General features: G+C 52.2%; 1 protein-coding gene across 2 annotated transcripts; it reads right to left on the bottom strand.

Moving 5' to 3' along the window:
• Window positions 1-10,561: 10,561 nt before the first annotated feature.
• SHISA2 (shisa family member 2) lies at window positions 10,562-16,048 on the bottom strand. 2 transcript variants are annotated; one of them, XR_005102773.1, is made up of 3 exons: window positions 15,377-16,048; window positions 12,586-13,466; window positions 10,562-11,515 (listed from the first exon to the last, which is right to left on the bottom strand). XR_005102773.1 is itself a non-coding variant. In XM_037378280.1 (2 exons), exons 1-2 carry the CDS (start codon window positions 15,678-15,680, stop codon window positions 12,913-12,915), a joined length of 858 nt encoding a protein of 285 aa, XP_037234177.1. In that variant the 5' UTR covers window positions 15,681-16,048; the 3' UTR covers window positions 10,562-12,912. The 2 variants fall into 2 exon arrangements, 1 of the variants encoding a protein (XP_037234177.1); XM_037378280.1 differs by having other exon boundaries at window positions 10,562-13,466.
• Between the last annotated feature and the right edge of the window lie 631 nt (window positions 16,049-16,679).

Here is a 16,679-nt window from a genome sequence, read left to right as displayed (position 1 = left end):
CCTGGAGAAGCATCTCTCAAGCTCACTTGCCTCAAGCAAGACTGACAGCGTGAAGCACCGCTCAAAGGCTCTCGTGTCGCCAGTAGCTGTGCATCCATATGCTCTGGGGGACATGTGCTGTGATCCTCTCTGCTACAATATGTTCGTTTCATTTAACGAGTATTTTTTCATAGCGAGCTGTGAACCACCTTGTCCTTCATGCTGGACCTGCCGGGAAGCTGGAGGGTGGCACACTGGAGAGCCTCAGCAGCTCGGTCTTACAGCTGGGCTCAGGGCACAGCCAACTCGAGGCAACAGCATCATCCTTCCTAAGAAAAACCATCGCATGTGCACCGAGTCAGGAGTGATACTGAGCCACAGCTGAAGTTAAATTTTCAGAGATTGGCCTTACTCAATTTTTGGTAACCATGGGGAACACACTTTATAACAGCCCTACAGAAAGTAAAAGTGTATGAGCTCTAACAAAGAGATCTTTTTGTTGCAAATATTATTAGATGCTGGAATTAAACATTTTATCAGGAACTAAATGCATATTTATATATAGTCTGGCTAAAACTTTTCCTCCTTAGGGTGCTATAACTTGATGAAAGTTTTTTTTTCTTTATAGATTGCCAACAGAACCGCTTTTAAGAGCATAGAGAGACTTTTCTAAAACAACAAATTACTTCTGGATATTTTAAATTGGGAAACAAAAAAGGAGGTGTAGGCCAACTTTCGCCTTTTCCCTTTACGAGTCATCGCTTAAGCACACTTCAAAACACTTTTATCCCAGAAGCCAGACCTAGTACCTGCTTTTCCTTTGCAGAGAAATAAAAAGTGAGCGATGACCTTGTTTATCCCTGTTGTGCTGCGGTAAACGCCTGCTCCTTCCCTGGGCCTCCGTAGCAGCAGTCTAGCCCGCAAGCGTGTAGCAGCAGGAACTTCACTGTATGTAAAACTGCTTGCACATCTGGGCAATCAATTATGCCAAAGGAAAATTGATGATAAACTTGAATGAGCTTCGTTCAGTTGGTGGTGGGAGAACTTGATGCGTAGCTGACTGCTGCCTGCACTGTTGTTTCTTGCACAATGGGAAATGATTCTCAGAATTGTTAAATATAATGGATTGCTGCTTAAACCCCTTATTAGACACATTAGTTGACTAATCACCTCAGAGACTTTCCCTCTAACAGTTTGACAGGCAAGACTGTGAGAGCGTCTCATGCTCATGTCCCAGAGCCAAATATTTGCTGGAGCAGCTGTTAAGTCCGTTGCCGGCAGACTTCGGTGCCTCATACCAGACCAAAGGAGAATCAAAGTCCCTAAACCCGTAGATTAATGCTCAAGTCTGAAATGGGAGCATTAAAAAATAAAAGTGTAACTGAGAAAGGTCTGGTTGAGGAATGTTAAGCAGGAAGATTTCAGAAACATAATCCCTTTCTGCGAGCGCGGGCTGCGGCAGTACCCAGCCACCTAGCACAGCCCTTCCTCCAGCACAGCCCTGTGTCTCTTCCAGCTCCCCCAGCATGTGGGGTGCAGCAGGTAGGTCCCCTGAAACTTGGAAGGAGTAGTGGGTATCCTCTTGTTTCCTCCTTGGCAGGAATGTGGGGATGCAGAGAAACGAGGCTTGAAACATCACTGAAAGCCACTGCTGGTTCTTGGGTGTCCATGCTGAGGAGGGAGCTCTAAGGGCAGGTGGTGAGCGGGCTGCCCAGGTGGGAATGGAGAGCCACGCTGGCCAGACCTGGCTGCCGTGGCCACACTCAGATGGGACACGTGCCATGAGGAAGCTTGGTAGGAGGGAGCTCATGTTGCATTTTGTGCCATGATTGATCTGATGGACCGTGGGGTGATGGTGGAAGAAGCGGTCCTGGTTCCCCTCTGCATTTCTCATGGTATCAGGTGCTGCCCCTGAGGGTGTCGTGTTGGAGCAGGAGGGGACACTGAGCTTGCTGAGTCACTTGAAGTGGGGCCTTGAGTGACGAAGCTACGAGTTTTCAAGTCGTATTGTATTGGCACTTAAATCCTACAGTTGAAGTGCTTGGGAGCCTCGGCTCTCACATCACCTTGTGTCTGATGGCTTGGCTGGCACTGACCTACAGCCTGATCACAAACATCCAGCACAGCTGTCACAGTAAAACAAGCAAGACTGGTTTGTTGGTCCTGATGGATGCTGTGGAGCTGGTGGTGCTTGCTGGTAACCAGTACAGGCAGCAGATACACCTCCTGGTCCCTCAGGAGAAAGAAAATGACTGGAAGAAAGGGGCTGTGGGATGGGTTGGGTTCGTACAGTGCACTGGTTTTGTAACCGTGCTGGTCCATCTCCCCGCTCCCTTTCTCCGTGTTGTGGAAGGAACTGCCTGCAAGCATGCTAGTACCGGCCTTTGTCTGGAAAAAAAATTTAATGTGGCCCTAGCGTCAGCTCTTTTGGATGTACCTGGTATCAGAGCTGGAACGGCATACCTGTATCGTACATGTTAATTAAATCTTGTATAATGACTTTACTTATTTACCTGTACATAGTAAAGGTAGCATTTTACCTTTTAAACCGAGAGCCTGATTCTGACTGGACAGTAGGTCTGCAGCAGTTGCTTTTGGTTTGCACCGATGTAAACCTGAGAATCACTTTTTCCCCTGTAGCAAGACATTTACAGTCATGTGCAGACTGTCTGGTAAGTGAAGTCAATAGGATTCTTTCTCTAAAAAGCAAATATTGAGAGAATTAGCAGCTGCATAAGGTAATATTTACCATTCAGGTAATAAATCATGGCAGAGACTGCACAACACGCTCTCATCCTCGCCTTGGAGGAGCCGTGTCCTGTAATGGGTCAGGCTTGCTCTGGTCTGAGTGGCCGCAGCCCCATCGAGCTCCGGGAAGTTTGTGGCCCAGCTAAGCTCGCCTCCGTGCCCAGCAGCATCAGGCACTCTGCCAGACTGTCCTTGCCAGCCTTCAAAGTACATTCCAAGCCTGACTGAAGGAAGTTACTCAATATCCTGGGAGGGAGATAGGTAAGTAATTTTATTTTATTACTGCGTTAACATTGCCATCTGACGTGATGTTCACTCGCCCCAGCTTAATAGCATTGATAGGATCCAAAGTGGTGCCTTCCTACTTTTTTGTTTTCAAGTTAACCTACAAAGACGTGTCAGCCTGGGCTGTGCCCTGAGCTGCTTTAGCATTAAACACAGTGAAGGCTTCATGCAAGGCAACTCATCTTTTGACTTAATGTTTTTCAGTTTGATGTATCATTGTTTGCCTTGATTTTGTTTGAGGTTTTCTGAAGGACTGATAACAGCAAACAAGGGATTGCTTACCTGAAAGTGAGGGGCTATCACGTTGAGAAGAAAGGATGTTATTTCTATTCTTTCATGAATATTTGAGGTTTTTCTTTTTGCTATTATGAGCCTAAATGGGTGAAAAGAGCCTATGACAGCAGACAAGATTCTGTTTTCAAGGTTTAAGGTGAGTTATCTTTCATATTTCCTGCCATACTGTTGACAGTGCAGACAAGATATGGAGACAGTGTCCGTGGAGAGCTGTGCATACCCACCAGGCCTTGCCCATGCAGAAGGTGACTGGGTTGTTACCTGTGTGGTTTCATCTCATCAGAAATAACCACCAAAATCAATAAATATTAAGAAAAAGTAAATTCACTTTCTTTTGTCAAAGCCAGTGAGCAGTACAGTGCTGGAGGCACATGCAATCTGAGAGCTGTGATTCCCATTACACTCCAGAGAGGCTTTTCTTCCCTCTTCTAATGAAAATCAGGGAGTAAGCAGATACTCAGCCTCTGAAACAACTAGCAACTTTTCGGCCATGCCTAGTGAAATGTTTGCCTACTTGCTCTCAGTATTTAGAAAACCAGGAAGGCATCACCTTTGACGTTGAATGGGCACATATCCTCCTAATTAAGCTGTGCCTTGTTAACCAGCTGCCCCCATCCAGCGCAGCTGCCCCCGTGAGAAGTCCAGCTTGGCAGCCGTGATGCCCGGCTCCCTGCAGGGCATAGGGCTGGCATTGGGGCAGGTAGGAGATGGAAGAGACACAAAACCCAGGGAAAACATCATGGACAAGCCAGCGTGGAGGAGCTGGAGAAGGTGAGAAGTGCAGGGTCATGAGCCAAGTGAAAAAAGCCTGGGGTCAGTGTGCTGAGATTCTCCGGATACAAAGAACAAATGAAGCCAAGCAAATACAACAGCATTTCTGTGGGCGAATTACAAGATGATAAGTGTTGTGACCAAAAGGGGTATTTCTGCAGCGGGGAGGGAGAAACCAGCCCTGCACCAGGGCTGTAGCAGCTCCCCAAGGGGCAGCTGTGCCCAGGGCCAGGTCCAGCCCAGGAGGTGGGCACTGGCACGCCCCAGGGCACTGAGCCGAGAGATCACCCATGCCAGCCTCACCTCTAGGGCTTGCCGCAGGTGGGAAAATGCTGACGGTGTTTGGCTGGTGGAAAGCAACCACGCCGTGGTGTTGGCTCACATGATGCCACATGAACCACCACGTGGTCCAGTGTGGTGGGCATCTCCCCGCTGCTAAGGCGTGGGAGGCTGTTACAGCACCATTCAGGTTGCACAGAAATACTGGCACAGGGATTAAATGCTCTGCTACAGGACAGGGAACACTGTCAGCCCCCAGGGAGGGTCTTGTTGAACTGGCTCCATTCAGTGCGGATGGGGAAGGGGAGAAAGGATGGTACAGGCCTAAGTTCGGTCCATTTGCAAGTGATCCTGGGCAGGAAAATGTTGCAAACCCCACTGAGGACAGAGAAATAATACAAAGGGACCTACAGAGAAGCAAGAAATATGAGCAGGAAACAATAAAATGAGATTCAGCTTGGAAAAATACAAGGGAATACATGTAGGGAATAATATTTAGTAACAACTTCAGTGGGAGGAAAAGAACGGGAAAGCAGAAAATCTGGAGGGGAAAGAAGAGCTCTGGCAAGACCAAAAGCGAGCAGCAAATTAGCTATTTGAAAGGGAGGTGCTGAGGTTAACGTGCTGCGCTGGGACCCACACCCCAGCTCGCTCTCCTGTGGGCATGTGGGCCAGATGTAAGCAACATCCTCCACTTTCCCCTAATAAACGCGGCAATGGCTGCTAACAGCTGTACAGGGGCACGCAAACCCCATGCTCATGGGGGGCGGGGATGGGCTTTGTCCTCTGATCATGCCCAGCTGATGGGTAAGACACTTGACAGCACTTCTCCACGTGCGTGTTATGAGGGGGTCGTGTCGCCGGTGAGGGCACTGGCTGCCGAGGGCCCACAGCACCAGTGGTTGAGTTACCTGCTAGGGGAGGTTGCATTCTTTGTGAAAGGAGCTGGACCTCCTTTAAGCTGCTCTTAGTTCATTTTGTGTAGGTTGGGTCGAGTGTCCTCGAAGGAGAACTAAGGGTGAACTTAGATACATCTCACAGGCAACCAGCTATCACCCAGCTCGGTTGGCTTTTCACCTCTAGCAAGTCACCCCACTCTTTTGCAACAGAGACAAGCTTGCTCGGGGGTAGCTGCTTATGAGTAGCTCGCTTGGGGTTGGAGGCAAGCTTCAGTTCGCTGTGCTTGCTGGTTGTTGCTAAACCATGATGCAAGAGGTACAAGGCTATATCTTTGGTATTTGTTGCTTGGAGTTTTTCACTGTTATTTCGTCTTTCTCTTGCAGTTCAGGACTCTGTTGCACCAGCGGGTCTCTTCTATCGCCTATACTAAGGTAAGGGAATGTTTTAGTTGAGTAGAGGAGTGATTTTTTTGATTAGCTTTTGGCATTGTAGGTTGGGCTAGAGTGTGGCTTTCAAGACGATCTGGCGTGTGGCAGATATCTTTCAGGTGTAAGCTGAATGCTTTGTTTTTATAGCTACATCTTGGTGTGCTAAGTACACCTTCTGGTACACTTACCTTCTTACGGCTTACCTCATCTTCAGCTGGTAGGGGTGTTAGTTATTAGGGTTAGTAACTTGTGAGGAGGGTGACAGGTGGTATGTACGTGCCTCAGGGCCAGCTTAAAGCAAGCTTTATTGTCTCACTTTACTGCTAAATCCACCTTCCAGGGGTGATTTCACTCACACCATGAGTATTCTGGTCTAGAAGATGTAGCCCATTTCCTCCGCCCCATGGGCCATACCTTGACCTGTTGGTTGTACTAGCGGGAGTAGGCTGTTGTGCTCACAGCGAGGCCCTCCGTCGGGTGAGCCGGTGGCAGGGTATGCAGGGTGTGTGGGCTGCCTTGGCAAGGAGGGCTCGGGTCTATGGTGGGTCGTCGTTTACAGAACAGGCTCCCTAAGGTGGATTTGGGGCACCGCCAAGTTCTTCTGGTTTTAAGCGTTTGTGCTCATAGCTCCCAGGCGGATGCTTTGGTGGGGCAAGCATCAGGATTTAGGGCTAGGCATGGTGGGGTGTCTAATCCCAGTTTGTGCCCTAACTTTCGTGAGGTTTGATTAGTCAGGGGTGCTAGGATCGTTTTGAGGTTGGCTTTGGGGGCATCTTCAGCTTACGGCAGCTCAGTTACATTTTGATCCCACTTGTTGTGATAACCCTTGGCTCACTCTTTATGCTGTGTGACTGTTGGTTTTGGTTCCTTGTGTAACCATGGTGGTGGCTGGCACAAGATTTACCAACCCTGGAGTGCTGCTATAACTTAGTCAAGCTTACTCTTATTGCTCAATGTTAAGTACCGCTGAGTACCCGTGGGTGTGTGGCTGAGCAAGGTGGTTGGGGCTACAACTGTGTTGAGTGTGATGCCTGCTCCTTTCATCTTAGTAAGAGGTTCAGGGCATTTACAGTGGGCCGCAGATACTTGCATGTATATGTCGAGCCAAAACCAACGGTAAGGTTAGGACTAAGTCTTTTTTTCTCCCTTGGTGTATAGGTTAGGCTGTCTTGGCACCTTCAGTGCCGTGCTTTATTGTAAGCTGCAGGGACTTGTTCGTTGTTCACTCAGTGTTATGTGTTGGGCCTTGGGAGAGGGGGGTGGCCTTGTCTGAAGTTTTAGTGGAGAAAGGATGAGAGTTTTGGGGTGTCACTTATTCATGTAATTTCAGCGCTGAAAACACGTGGAACACGATGAAATTCATGGTGAATAAATAAACGTGGCTTTGAGTGGGATAGAATAGTGAAGAGGTTACTGGTGTTGCTTGGGAAAGTAGAGGGAGTGAGAGAGTAATAAGCTACGTCTGACAAGCATTCATAAAAAGCAATACGTGTCAGTGTTAGCGGGGGTAACGGAGTGGAAAACAAAGTGCATCAGTGTCAAGGTGATTCCCCAAACACACAAACCATCTCATTCAGTAGCTCCTGAGTAACAGACCGCCAACTGCATGATGCCCAGGTCTTAGATTGTATTTACCCAGTGCACTGGAAGGGCAGCCTGAAGACACCCAAAAAAAAAAAAAAAAGAGAACAAGAGAACAACAAGTGCTAAAGAGGGAAAATGCCATAATCAGGGACTAAACAGCTGATAAATAGCCTACCAGATGACTCATGGAAAAGCGAGGTTTGGGGAATGGGCAAGTTGTAGCCCTGACAGAGGAACCAGAAGCGCGAAAGAGCAAGTTGTGCTAGGAGTGTAGGGGGAAAGAATGATCCCGAAGCTAATCATGCAGGGCCTTATGTGCAACGGCAGATGTTGATTTCATTCGAGAAGAATGATTAGTAGATAACCTGATACCTGAAACCGGTCTGGCAAGAAAGGATTTAAGTATTATGACCTGCTACCATTCATGGTATGGGCTGGAGCACTGTCATATCCTGGAGAAATTATTAATGTATAGAGTCGAGGGAGATGGATTTAGTCCGAGGGGATAGAGTGTATATTCCGTGTGTCATTACTTAGATAATCCTTGACAGTATAGGTGGCTGCAGGTAGGGGGTGTGCGTGGTTATGCAGCAATGGGTTCAGTACATACATTAGATGTATTTACTACGTTGAGTTGTAACTTAATGGGGTAAATATATTAATGCACTATTATACATGGGGGGACAGGGGGGCACAGTGAGTTGTGGGTGGATCTGGGGGAGCTGTAGGATAACTTGGTGCAAAAATGCCAGCTCAGGGCTGGCGGGAACTCTTAAGAGGATGTGCAGTCTTCATTCTTTGGTTTACAAGACCCATGTTTTTATAAACTATTAGAATGTTTTTAGTATTTAAGGATTTTGTTTTCTAAGGCCCCGGTGAGGGGAAGAAGAATTAGAAGGATTGTGAAATAGGTGAGGGAGTCTTGTTGACTGATGGTGATGAATGGGTGTTCTACAGGTTGGCTGCCTGCTCATGTTAGGACAAAGGGGTTGGTGACGAGGAGTCAGAGTAGTAGTTGGGAGAGGGGGAGGAAGGTTATTGTGCATTGTTTGGATTTATGGAGGAGAGGTCTTAAGAATTGTACTAGTACAGAGGCGGCTAGTACTAACACTCCATCTAGTTTGTTGGGGATTGAGCATAGAATGGCGTATGCAAATGGAAAATATCACTCAGGCTTGATGTGAGGGGGTGTGACTACTGGGTTTGCTGGTGTAAAGTTTTCTGGGTCTCCTGAAAAGCTGGTTTTTGTGCTGTTCCCCTGCATGGCTCAGTGGTTTGGGCACCACGGGTCGGCCAGGCCCCTGTCTTGGTCTAAGCCATCGGACCAGCGTGGGCTGAGCCCAGCGGGATTGCCTACAGCTGCCCTGGGGCACTGCCGTGCCCACAGTTCCCCTTGTGAGGACACTAGAGGTGTATGTGCTACAGGCAAACCAGTGCCAGCCCAGCTAGGATGGATTTTGCTGGCTTCTCCCCACCATCGTTACTGCTTACCGTGCACGCGGCCACTGAGCATGGCACACTGGACGCTTCAGTGCCTTAAATAGGTAGCAATGTTCAGAAACAGGCACTGAAAAAGTACACCACATACTTCAAACTGCCTACAAGCAGGAAAAAGGAGAAATTGTTTAGGGAAGTCTGGGAAGATGGAACTGAGTAATGAGATGAAATTGCACAAGCAAAAAGGCGTATGGCCTCTCAGGGCGGGTTTCCGTCATCCCACACGGAGCTGTGTGACCTGCCCTGGAGAGCCCCACGGGAAGCGCTCAGCCAGGGCGGCAGGGTGGGTGAAGTGACTGCGGGAGTGTTTCCATCACTCTGTAGCCATATAAGGCTAAAAAAGTATTTATGGGCCACGCAGCAGGCTTAGAAGTGTGGCTGCATTTTTTTCTAATCCTCGTATTTTTGGCTCTTACACTGTAAGGGAGAAGATCAGCTCTCCTGTGGAACAGATGCATGTTCATTGGTAGGACCTGGAAGCTGCCGTGCCCATCCTGGTCCCAGGTCCGAGCCCATCCCTGGGCTGCCACAGCACTGCTGTGCAGCGGCGCTGCGCCGGGCGGGTCCAGTGATCGTATTGTACGTGGTGGGACTATTCCTTCTGAGTTGCAACCAAACAGATCCTGGTCTCAGCTAGCACTGTAGCCTATACAAGGTGAGTAAAGGCACCTCTCCTAACCACCACTTGTGCTTGCACAGAGTTGGTTTCCACACTCTTTCCCCATGCCATCCATAGTCACCATCTGCAGCAGGAAAAATCCTACCCCTCTCAACCAAGGAAAAAAAACTAACAAGCAAATATAAAAATAAAAAGCAAACCATGTGAAAAGATGAGAGAAAACTTTGACACAAACCCTTGGCCTTTCCTGCTGCAAAGTGCTCGCCACCTCAGCAAATCTGCTGTAAGCCATGGCTGACCCCTCTCCTTCCCTGCCAGCTTTCTGCTTCCAGCCCGGCTACTTCACCTCCCCCAAATGCCAGGAAGCCATACATAGCATTTTGGGATGCACTACAATACAGACTGACCAAGGCTATGTTCTTCCCAGACTGTTCTTTCCTGTTCATTTGAGTCATAAAGGTGCAGATCTGAGAAAGCCCAACTTCCCACCCATGCCCTTCCTGCTCCCCCAGCCGCCCTCCTGCTTGCCCTCGTGGTGCAGCACTGGCAGTGCCGGTGCTGGAATCACCAGTGGCAGGAGGGAGCAATCACTGTGAAAGCGGAGTGGCCTTGTCCCAGTCTGCGTTATGCACCCTTGCACAAGGGGGCTTGGTTTTTGTCTCACGAGGATGACGTTTGCTCAGGTGAGAAGGGTCCCTGTGCAGAGGGAGGTGGGGAACAGCACGGCCACTTACTGAGCTATGCACTTGAAATGCTTTGCTGGTAACTGTGAATCCAATTGAAAGCAAAAATTCTCTGAAAATGTGTATTTTGTATGCATGGATTTGTATGTATGCAGAGTATTTGGCATTAATTGGAAAGGGAGAGGACCATGGGCTCTACCCATCTTGCTCCCACCACTGGTCCCCAACCATCCCTGCGGCCACTGGGACGTGAGGCGTCCCAGCGCACCTGATGCTGAGGTGCCCTCTCCCTGCTCCCCTTCCCTCCAAACCCTCAGACGTGCCCCACCATTCACTCAGCCATGTAAATTGTTGGTTTTGCTGTCATTCTTTAAAAACACAGCCAAAAAGCCAAACTTCGCTTTCTGCCAGGACTGGAAAACTGGGTTGGTCAGATGGGCTCTTGTAGACAGAGGAAACTGAGGGGAAAAAAAACTGTAACAAAGCAAACAAAGTCACACCATAAAGCATTTATTAAGAAACAAAGGGGCCTTTTTTCTTCGTTTGTAAGAAACACTTTAAAGCAAGTGCCCTTTCAGAGATTTAAAAGCTCTATCAAATGGTAACATTAGTTTTACATTATTGTACATGACATTTAAAAAGAACCCCACGACATCTCGCGAACTTCCTTTTATTACAACTCAGATTTCTCTGCCTTCAGTTGTAAATTAATTTCTACAGACTTAAATTTAACTTATTCTTTTATTTTTAAACAAGTAAACAATATACAAAGAGATTCACCTGAATTTCATAGGTCAGAGGAGGTGTCCTTGCCAGGGCAGGTGCAAGGCAGGCAGTGCATGCTGGTGCGGGGGCAATAGCTGGCTTGGTTCACAGTTAGAAAAGATCACACAGGTGTGGACAAGCTTGCCGTCTGGCCACCAGTTACAGACTGGGTCTCACCTGGGGTTGAGCACCTCCAGCTCCTGCCGGAGCCAGCAGCAGCTGAAGGCAGGCATGCCAGCCCCTGCGCCTGCCACCAGCTCAGCTTTCCAAGGTCAGCGTGGGACCAAGCTGTAACGTGGGCAGGTAAAACCCTACATCCCCACGAGACCCGAGTGCACGCTGGGTCCTTCAAAAGCCTGGCAGCACCCAGCTCTGGTGCACGTACTGCCTTTAAAGTTCCCCCAGGTGGTGTGGGCAGAGCAGGCACCCAGCACCTCCAGCAGCCGGGCGCTGCCTTGCTGAAGCCGCCCAGCCTGGCTGGAGGGGAAGCCAGGGCTTGTAAGCCAACCTTTCTGTCCAGGTCCTACATGCTGGATGGGCGATCACGGCCAGGAACAGCAGATCTGGGATAGACCGCCTATTCATTTTCCTACGTCAGTCGTCAAACCGTTTCAGCCCGCTGCAGACTGCCTGTGTGTGGCATGTTTATGAGTAAACCGTTGGATCTGGCAGTGCTTCTGCACCTATGTGTAATTTAATAACAGACATACAAAAAATAGTAGTATCACAGTTATTGCTACATATTGATACAGTATCAGACAATAAGAAACCTTTTATCAGCTCTGGTCTGGTTACACTAATCGCCCAGTTTTGGTATATGCCCCCAGTCCTCTGTTGCAGTGTTTTGGCTGAAGAGCAAAGGGATGGAAATGCAGAGACCTACGACTTTTTAAGAGACAAAACCAGCCTTAAATAGTTTGTTGCATCCAGGGTGATATATTACAATTAGCACAGTCCAGTTATTCCCAGCACACTGCTCATCTTCAGCCGGGAGAGGTATTTCTCCCCAGCTGAAACAAAGCAAGTCAGAGCCACCAGCTCCAGTGCAAAGCGTCGGAGCAGGGCTGGGGACAGGCTGGTGGGGGAGGAAAGAGCCCGTTCTCCTACGGTCTGACTCCACCACAAGCAGGGTTGAGGGCTGACAGCTTTGTGTGCAGTCACACGGGTTTACTGTTTCATGGGAAGTGAGGTTAAAGCAGGCGTGCCTGGAGTCACAGCGCGACCTTTCTCCACAAAGACAGCCTCTGCTCAGATGCCGCTAGCTGTACCAAAAGCTTTGCTGAGCATCAGGAAGAGCAAGCACCTGGTACCCTGTTTTTGCTAAAAAGTTCACAAAGATAAAGTCTGTGCAAACCACTACTGGGTCTTGATCTCGAGATAAAACCAAATCAAGAAGGGTTTCAAGTGCACTGGAAGGAAGAGCTGAATAATTCACGCTCTTCCAATTCCTACATAAATACCAGGGACAAGGAAAATCGGTCTTTGCAAGACTAAGCCTTTCATGGCATTTCACCCCAAAATAGGGAGGGGGTGGGGGTGGGGTGTGTAAGGAGCCACAGGGGCTGGTACCAGCACCCAGCACACAGGGATTGCACTGTTCAGCTCTCGGTTGTGATTGTCTGTAAAGCAATGGGAAACGTCATTAAGGAGCTGGGAGAGGAGAAAAGAGGTTTCTTAAGTACTGCCATCTTCTACAGTGTAACAAAACTCTTTCTACGAATTAATTAGGCAAATACTTCTGACCATGTCATACCTGAAGGGCACTTAATGGCTCCAGCATTTATCTCGCAAGTACAGTGATCTGAAATACATATGCATTTTCAGCGTAATCCTTTACCGCTGTAAATCACGCACTGGAATGAGAGCGTATCTGGCAACGTTAATTCAGAGATACCATCCTACAGTTTCTGGCAATGGACCCCGATGAAAATAAATTTATAAACACTGTCTGACATGCATGAGCCTCTCAGAATTATTTACAAGTGATGTTCTGGGAGCTTCGTTCCGAGGAAGCACTTCTCCTTCGTTCAGTTTAGATATTAAAATCTGCCGGGTGTGGAGGGGGAGGAAGGCGTCAGCGCTACACAGTCACAGCTGGGTACATCTTCTGTTCGCTGTTGGTGTGCGGGTAGGGAGACTGGATCTGCCTGTAGCCGCTCTGCAAACCGTCCAGGAAGGGGGGCACAGGGGTCAGCGGCATCGAGTCATGCTGCACAGCATAGCCCACGTACTGGGGGTGCAGGTACTGCCCCTGGTGTGGCACAATCTGGGTAGCCTGCTGGCAGTTCAGCACTGAGAAGTTCGTCGGCATGTTGACGTAGACGTTATTCATGGTCCCTTCTGGCAAACAGCAGTTGGTCTGGGACCTGGTCGGGGGGGCTCTGGCCCCCGAGTTGGCACTGGAGCTGGAGCTGGCAGCAGTGCTCGACTGGCGGGAGGAGGAGCCGCGGGAGGTGCTGGCACTTGGGATCATGGGGATCGTCTCCATCAGGCGGGTGCCCCCAGGGGCTCGGCTCTGCTGGGGCTCCTGCTTGGGCCGCAGGCATCTGCAGCAGCAAGCTGCCACCAGCGACCCCAAGATGATGAAGGCAACAAATACAGATCCAACGATAAGGAACGGCACGTAGATGGGCACTGCAACAGCAAGGAAAACATTGTCACTGGGGGGGCAAGGACCAACCGCAGCAGCTCTGGCAGAAGACTCCCCCCCTCACCCAAGCCAAGCCCCCCCACCCCCAGCACAGGTCAATGCAGGGTGAGCACTAAAAGCTGTGTGGGCAGCTGAGCGTTTTACACAGGCAAGATGAAAAGGGCTGCCAAAGCCAATGGCTAGCGTTTCCAAAAGCATCTTTAAAGTTACTAGCAGGGAGGCAAGGCCACTGCTCCTGCCTGGAGGGAGGACAGCTAGCTGCTGTTGATGGTGGTCTAGACCACATCAACCACTACTCCACACCTTACCAGATGGGGTCTCTGATACACCCTACTAGAAAAATCAGGCAAGAGAACGCTGGGTTTTGGTCGAGGAGCACAGGGTAGTCAAACACCAGTGCTGCATCACATCCCACTTCAGCACCAGCCCTCTCTGGTGCTGTCACCCCTTGGGGCAGGGAGGCAGCCAGGCAGTGACCAGGCACCAGCCACAGGGGCTCTGCCACCCTGCAGCCCTGGTGCAGAGCAGCCAGATGCGCGTCCCATCAGCTCTGGGTGCAGGGAGAAACCATGGGGGAGGTGGTAGGGCAACAGCTCCATGCTCCAAAGCTTCACTGCCAGCAGATGAGCAGCATCACTCCTTGCGAGGCTTAAAGAAGGGACATCAGGGCACAAAGAGTGAAGGGTGGGAGCATAAAGCGTGGGTGATGCTTCAGTGGTGGGGTCAGAGGCCTGACAAGGCAGATGGTGAACACCATCCCTGGAAAGACCTGGGCTCCAGTTGTTCTGCGTTCCCAGGGAAAAAGCTGTTTTCTCTGCCTCTGTAAGAAATCTGCATGGATATATCCAGGAATAATGAGGGGAAGGTGCCTCCCTTTAGCACTTGCGGATGCTCAGGACGACAAGCCTGGGCTTCATCATTCCCGCTGAAACCCGGCAGTGCCGAGGCACAGGTAGGGCTGTGGACCTCTACTTGACCAGCGCTAAGGCAGCCCTGGCACAGCAGCTGCCCCTCCTGCAAGTTACCCAGTGCCAGCACATGGCTGTGGCTCCCAAACCTGCCAACCAGTAAATATTAACCAAGAAAATGAATTGTCAAGAAAAATGCCTTGTTCTCAGAACTGCAAAAGGGGGGTTGTCTGGCTGCTTGTCAGACCAACTCCTTGCACAGCTAATTGGGTGGAGGAAGTTATAAGCAAAAGGGCCCATTTCTCCCACAATTTTAGCGCTTTTCTAACAAAAGGCTTGCAAAAAATCGGCTCTACTTCCGTGCCTGGTGCTGGAGTAGCTCTTGAGCAGGTGCACACACTTGCTACAGACTGCAGCAGGCAAGTTTTCTGAGAGTAAATCTGTCCTAATTATAACATCACTTCAGGCTACTTCTAGTGCATTCAGCGGGTGCGGACGGCAGCGAGGGCTCTGGGCGAGCGTGAGGCATCCCTCAACAAACAGCAGCAGAGAGGTAGAGTTTATCCTTGAAAGTTAATCTCGTCAGAAGTGGGGGCTCCCGAGTGGGAAGAACACCCGCAATTAGAGTGGGGGCCCAGCCAGAAGTCATTCCAACATGTCACCTTGCTTGCTTTGTTTGGCTCGTATGGGCCATTCGTCTCTTCCTTCCCACGAGGGGGGCAGAAGAGCCCGTTCGGAGCGGGGCAGAGCCCGTGCCCGCCGGGACGCGGCGTCGCCCCCTTTTAAAGGGGACAGGGCTGGGCTTTCAGCGAGGGAGAGGGAGAAAGGGGCCGCCACGCCTGGGGCCCCGGCCCCCGCTCAGCAGCTGCGGACGGGCCGGCGGCGGGGGGAAGGGGCGGCGGGAAGCCCGCCGAGACCCGCGGGGGCCGGGCCGGGGCCGCCTCACCTGCCGCAACCCCGCGGGGGCCGGGCCGGGGCCGCCTCACCTGCCGCGCCGTCGGGGCCGTCCTTGCCGGGGCGGCCGGGCTCGCCGCCGCCCTGCCGCCGGTCGTTGTCGCAGGCGCCCTGGTCGAGGCGCGCCTCGGCGCTGGAGCAGCAGTACCGGAGGGCGCAGCTGCCGCAGCAAATGGTGGCGTCGCCGCCGTCGAAGCGCTCGGGGCACTGGAAGCCGTCCCGCCAGCCGCCCTGCCCGTCCAGCCAGCCGTGGCAGTACTCGCCGCTGGCCGCGGCCCCCGCCGGCAGCAGCCAGCCCAGCGCCGCCAGCAGCAGCCAGCACCGCCCGCCCCGCATGGCGCCGCCGAGGGGGCGGCGGGCGGGCGGCCGCCCGGTCAGAGCCCCCCCGCGCCGGGGCCGCGCCGCCCGGCCTCCCGGGGCGTGCAGCCGCCGCGCTGCGGGGAGTCTCGCCGCGGGTCCTGCCGCCGCCGCATGCCCGGCGCTGCCCGCGGGGTGCGGAGCCGCCGCCACCGCCGGGAGGGACCGGCCGAGCAGCGCGGGGGGGGGCGGCCGGCGCCGCTACTCGCGACTCCCTCCCCGCCGCCGCGCCGCCGCGGCCCGGCCCTGCGCCGCGCCCATGGGCGAAGCAGGCGGCAGCGGGACCGACCTCCGCCCGCCCGCCCGGGGGGCGACCAGCAGCGCGCCCCGTCCGGCGCCGCGCCCGCCACGGCCGCTGGGGGGGGCGGTCGCCGCGCCCCGCCCTTATAGGCGGTGGCGGCCCCGTGCGCATGCGCCCGCCCGACGGGGCGGCACCGCTGGCCCGGCCGGCCCGGCCCGCCGCGGGAGGGGGCTCCGCCGGGGGGCGGCCCGCTACCCCCTCCGAGAGCGGCGCGGCCCGGCGGGCTCCCCGCTGAGGGGTACAGCCGGGCCCAGCCCCAGCCCCCCGGGCGGCGGCCCCCCGGCCCGCCCCCCGGCCGTGGCTTTGCCTCCCCGCTCCTCCCAGCGCAGCGGCAGCGCCAAGGCGCGGGGATGCGCTTTCCAGCCCGCCCGAGCCGCTCCAGCGGCCGGGAAGTTTGTTGTTTCTCTCTCCTGGAAGCCGGCTCACGTGTTGCCAACCAAAACTTTCGCCACCGAGGGAGAAACCGCCTCTTTTTATTGAAAAAGGCAGAAACCGGGCAGCTCCGGTCCCTGGTGCTGTTCTTAAATCCTGCTGCCATCCTGCTGCGAGGAAGGTGACCGCACCGTTATGTTTATTTATTTCCCTCATTCTTTCAAGCTTTCCTTCTACAATTAAATCGTTGCTTCTCACGAACAACACACCGGTCCTTCCCCCTCCACCTTCATCTCCCTCTTTTG

This window comes from Falco rusticolus, chromosome 2 (assembly GCF_015220075.1).
Source record: "Falco rusticolus isolate bFalRus1 chromosome 2, bFalRus1.pri, whole genome shotgun sequence".
In the NCBI taxonomy this organism is placed as follows: Eukaryota; Metazoa; Chordata; class Aves; order Falconiformes; family Falconidae; genus Falco; species Falco rusticolus.
This window is presented reverse-complemented; position numbering and strand designations above follow the sequence as displayed.